At 37.2% G+C, this 5441-nt stretch overlaps 1 protein-coding gene across 10 annotated transcripts in view; it reads right to left on the bottom strand.

The window, feature by feature from the left end:
* Positions 1 to 1045: 1045 nt before the first annotated feature.
* Positions 1046 to 5441, bottom strand: part of arvcfb (ARVCF delta catenin family member b) — a 220626-nt gene continuing 216230 nt past the window's right edge. For all 10 annotated transcript variants that reach the window (XM_052066960.1, XM_052066958.1, XM_052066963.1 and 7 more), the window contains one exon: positions 1046 to 3640. Coding sequence is in view for 1 of the 10 variants with exons in the window: in XM_052066961.1 (XP_051922921.1) it covers positions 3635 to 3640 (6 nt within the window). In the remaining 9 variants the exon portion in view is untranslated. The remainder of the gene's footprint in view (positions 3641 to 5441) is intronic.

The raw sequence follows: 5441 nt of genomic DNA, 5'->3' as shown, positions 1-5441 counted from the left end.
TTCAAGGATTTGCCTGATAAAGAAGTTGCCGCACAGTACTGTACCTATTATGCGTGGTGCAGTGATGGGCAATTTCAATGCTGTACGGGGCTACAATTTTTTTGTATCAGTGCTACTGGGAGGCCACAAAGGACTGCAAACTTCTTCATTCAATGGGTGTCATACATGCCATTTTTAATATGGACAAAATACATGCAGATATTCAAAATAAGTGCTCCGGATGTATTTCATTTAATTCATTAAACAAATACATTTTACATGAATGTATAAAAGATTCACCATTCCAACCCAACAAACAAATTTATGCATAACCGTTTCTTCATGCGAGCCCTAAGAATAAGGTGGATAGGACACCCGCAGCGGCTCCTCTTGTTTTATGTTGAGAGGGAAGAAACGTCATCTGTGCTGTGTGTAACACATACAGTACATTTGACAACGTTTTATCCAATCTAATCCAATTCAATAGAGGACTCAGTGTGAACACAACTAAAAAATAGTCGTCATCGAGTGATGATTGGTGATATTACAACTTAAAACTAGTGTCTGCATATTTGCAGATTGTTTTTCTTTTACCATTTTTTTAATCATTTGGATTTGTTTGTTAATCAGCATTTTTTCAAATATTTTTTGGGAGGTTAGAAAAAGTAAAATACCAGAATGGTCACTCATTTTGACTTATTTCAACTGTAGATACAGTATTACTGTAGCTATGAAACAGCCATGACTATGTTTGTTTTTTTAAATGTATTATTATTTTTTATATTGAATCAAAATTAAAAAATAAATAAATCATTGTTTGACTCCCTTTCAAGACATAATAACTATTTAAATAAATATTTTTGTGAAATTCCAGTTTTTACCATGATAATTTATACTGTAGTATTAGAATATTATTATACTACTAATTATAAATCTTACTCATGTATTGCTATATTACCGGTATTCATTTATTTTCAAACGTTTGGGGACCTTTAACAATGACAAACAGCAACTTCAAATGGGCTGAAAATAGGTGTTATTGAAACAGGCAGAGAAGCACCACACATTCTTTCCAGGCATGATTTATTGAAAACACACCGAATATATATTCTACAAACCATCATGTTTTTGTTATGTTGAACAAGCTTTATATTTGTTTGTGGGTATTAGTAAAATTAAAGTAATACATTCTGTCACTGTGGCATCGCTGATGCTGGCTACTAAACTTTTAGCAACTGAACTCTTCTAGGGGGGGAAAAAAACGAAATCATCTTGAACGAGTCTAACTTTTGCACTTTTGTAAACGTTTATTATACACTCTATTACAAGGCAGAAACCCAACGCCAATCTAAATTACTTGAGAAGGTGTGGGAGACAGAACGATACAAGCGCGTGATGGAAGGAGGCATAGGGGAGGCCGAAAGTTTCTGGAAATCTGGCAGTTGGAGGGGAGGAATAACGTCATACAAAACACACATTTTTATCGAGCATGGAAAAAGATTAAGGCACGTGATAGGCATACAACACGTTGGCTACTGAGATGTACGCTGATTTTGACAAACTTGAATCAGTTCTGTCCACACAGGGACGATTGATTCAATGTGTGCCTGTGTCCTTTTGTATTTAACAGTCCAGTTGTGTGGCTTTTCACTTGATCACTGTTTCACACAACCAGAAAGCCAATAAACTCTTTTAATGAATGTTAAATACAATTCCTTTGGTTGCGGTGCTGCAGAGGCAGTCAGCGACAGCCCGTGATGTCCCCCACCCCCTCAAAATACTTCAGTACAGTCCAATGGAAACACAGTTTTGGGGGGGACATAAAAAAAAGAATGCAGGGTATATGTTTTTAACCTCTGGAATTAAGAGTTATACATTTATTTGTAGTTTATTGAATTTTACCACAACACACACCTTTGTAAACACTGTGTAAACGCAAGCTTTTATAAAATCACGTCACAAAGAAAAACATCAATGCAGGCACATGCCATTTGCCAGGAGGACACGAGTGATGCGGAATTTCCGTCTCCGGTATGTGCTGACTCTGAGAAACTGACGCTGGAGAACACACTAGCATGGATGTTCGTGTGTGGTATTACCAAGCACGAGGGAAATGGCAAATTTATTTTATGTCACTCTTTTTTTTTCCAAGTCAACGTTGTCCACTCTGAAACTTTGTAAAAAATATATACTATGACTTCTTTTTTTTCTGTCCTTGACTTTGTACAGTGTGACCTTTCAGTTTGCCATTAAAGAGTTGTATCCATTCTGCTGTTCTTTTGCTCCATGTCGATGGATTATTTGATATCACAAAAACAGAAAAAAAACATGGCACTTAAAAAGAATATGAACATCTGTACACTTTTTTCATGCTGACAAGAATATTTTACTTCAAGAAGCACTCATGAGTGCTTGATTGTATGTAACACAATAGGAAGAAAAATGAAGGAATAGCAAAAATTGTATTTATAACCTTTTTCATTTCATGACCTCCGACCCTTGACTCATAAAACCTGTATTTTGGTCTCGTGAAACAACACTGCAATCATTGTTAAAATCCTTTTTGCTTACAATATATAAATAAGTGATGGCCTATGTAACTGGCACACCGATCCAATGTGTTTTCCAAATAATGTGGTCATAACATACAAAGAGATCAGAAAATGGGATAAGATCTTTTTTTTTCTTTAAGCAAAATAATTATATTCTGTCTTCTCGCCACCACAAAGAATATCTTTATAGACAAAAAAGCCTTATTTCCTTTCATAAAAATAAAACAGAGAGTCATTGATTAGGAAACCCAAGAGACTGTGTTGTCAAGCTGACTGCTTTCCTACCATGGTGACGAACATCTGTGCAGTTGTTGTTCATTTACATCAAGCAGTTGTTGAGATGTTGCTCCATACGTTGCCCACTCACCATCACCTTCTATTATCCAGAGCACAACTTGCAGAATCCTCCCTTTCTAAAACAAACCTCATATTTCCAAAGCATTCCAGTGCAGCTTTCTTGAAACACGGTGAACCAAATGAGCTGTGTGTGGGTTGATTTGGGGTGCATGTTTATCCACTATGCTTCTGCTTTCTTTCCCTTAACACCTCCGCCTGAACCCAAACTAACATCCAATAACATATTAATCAACCAACCCGCACCAGCCCACATCCAAAATACTAAACTCACACAACAAACTGAAATAACTGACAACATACCACCACTTCTGAAACGGCCAGATTTAAAAGAAAGCCAAACCAAAAGTATTCCTCCTTGTCACTTGTTTCCTTTCAACACACCTTCATTTCCCCTTTGTCGTCCCCTCGTCTTAATCTCACATCCATTAGCATTGTCAACCTTGAATGCCTGGATGTCAACTATAGATCACAACTAAGGTCAACACTGTAGAATTCACATGCTGTCCAGTGGGAATGTAGAAATGTAAAAGTAGTAGAAATAGTCACTCAATAGCTTTTTTCATTGTTATCTTTTTTTTTCTTTGAAAAGCAAAACTGCTGGCTGCTGGGTAGTCGTCATTCCGATCGTGATTGTTACTATTTTTTTCTAATCCTCAATCTGTACAAAGTTCTACTCCAAACAAGTTCCGTCTGAAATGGCAGTGGTGATGTGAGAGATCCTCCTGCGGTCTCACTCTGTCGCTGTTTTAAGCCTGCAGTGCATCAACAAGACAAGAAGAAACATATTAGGAGAAACATATAGATGGCTTAAAGAGGAGTTCAAGTAAACACATTTTTTTTGTATTTTTAGTTTTGCAACAATAGGTTCTATTCCCCCACTAGTCTAAACACCGTATCTTGCGGTGGTGGAATAAGAATTAAACAGATGAATCCACCTGTTGTCATCCAGTGCAGGGGGCTGCCATTTTGACTTTCTACCCCCCTCTGCTATTTGTTGAACTTGACGTCAAAATGTCATCAGCCTTATTCCACCAAGGCAATATTAGAATATACAGGGGTTGGTGATCAACTATTTTTTAATCACTATATATAAATACAGCATCCTTTGTTAAGTTCAAATATTATCAAACTCATCAGTCCATTAACTGGCACGGGGGTTCAAGAGATACTTTTAATCACTCTGTGCATATCTTTCAGAGTTGTATCGGAGGTCAAATGAGAGTGGCAAATCATTCCTTCATTAGGGTGATGACCAGGTTGAAGATCTCATGGGAGGCTCTAAATAAAGTGAGAATAATAATACTATTATTATTTTTTCAGTTCATTGTTATTATTAACATTAACATTATTTTTGATACCACCGCCACTGTATATATCCTTTTTTTTTGTGATACAGTAGGATGAAGATGTAACAAAATACAGAGAGAATAGATGACGATGTGGCCTGTATATGTTACATAGAGAAAAATAAAAATGAAGGTCAGACATGAAATTTCGGACACGTGAGTCAGTGGTCAGTAGACAGAATGAGGCACAAATAAAGATAATGCTGAGAGTAAAGCACAGACTGACACTGTGGCAACAAGTGGGACACGAGGACATGAAAATGGCAGTCACTATGTGCAGGCCTTTATCGTTCTGTGTGTGAGTGTGTGTGTACGTGTGTGTAGGAGAGTAATTAATCATGTGACTCTCACAATGGGTGTGTTCATATTCTTTTTGGGTCTTTTGATTTACGGTGCCTTGGAAGCATCCACGTGGACTGCTGACAAATGATCCCCCCCTTCATCATTTTGTCACCAATTTCAGCAAAGGCTGTCAAGGGAGGTAGCGAGTGGATCTCTGTGCACATTTCGAACAGGCAGCAGCTGCTGAATTGCAATCAGATTCAAAAACCTCTTTACTTCAGGTAACCTTCTCCAGAGCAGAGAGGTCTGTTTTTGTTGTTGTTTTTTTTTAATGCTGAATTGTGGCTCCCAAGGTGCCAAAATTTAATCAGTAGCAAAAGTGCATTACTAAAAGGGACACACACTAAGGAAATCACAACATGTAATGGGTTTCAAGAGCTGCATCAAATATTGGTCTTGTAGGTAGAATATCATATTGATAGTTTTTAATTAAATAAGTCACAAAATAAAGTTGTCATTCAGTTCAAAACAGACACAGCCAAAATAATAAACCGATTTTTTAAATGACTTCCTCTTATTCAATTTCAATCAAAACTGATCAGTATTATCTGTGTAAAGCTGTCCCTCTCTTTGCTACTGGTAGTTTCATGAAATCATTCATGTGTAGGCCTACACAATAACAATCTTAACATGCTGTCAATAACACCTGAATAAGACCCCTGGGTTACCCCATTTCTAACGCGAATATTCGCTCACGTGAACGCGATCTTTGTAGTACAGGAAGTACTTGCCCGCGCAGTGCCCTTGCAGTGGCGTGCCTAACTTTAATACATTGGTCCTTTTCACATTATTTTCTGTCTTTGCAACAACATACTTTTGGAGCACGAACATCCGTACTATTTTGTTAACATAATGATTTATTGTT

The sequence above is a fragment of the Hippocampus zosterae genome, chromosome 6 (assembly GCF_025434085.1).
Source record: "Hippocampus zosterae strain Florida chromosome 6, ASM2543408v3, whole genome shotgun sequence".
NCBI lineage: Eukaryota > Metazoa > Chordata > Actinopteri > Syngnathiformes > Syngnathidae > Hippocampus > Hippocampus zosterae.
This window is presented reverse-complemented; position numbering and strand designations above follow the sequence as displayed.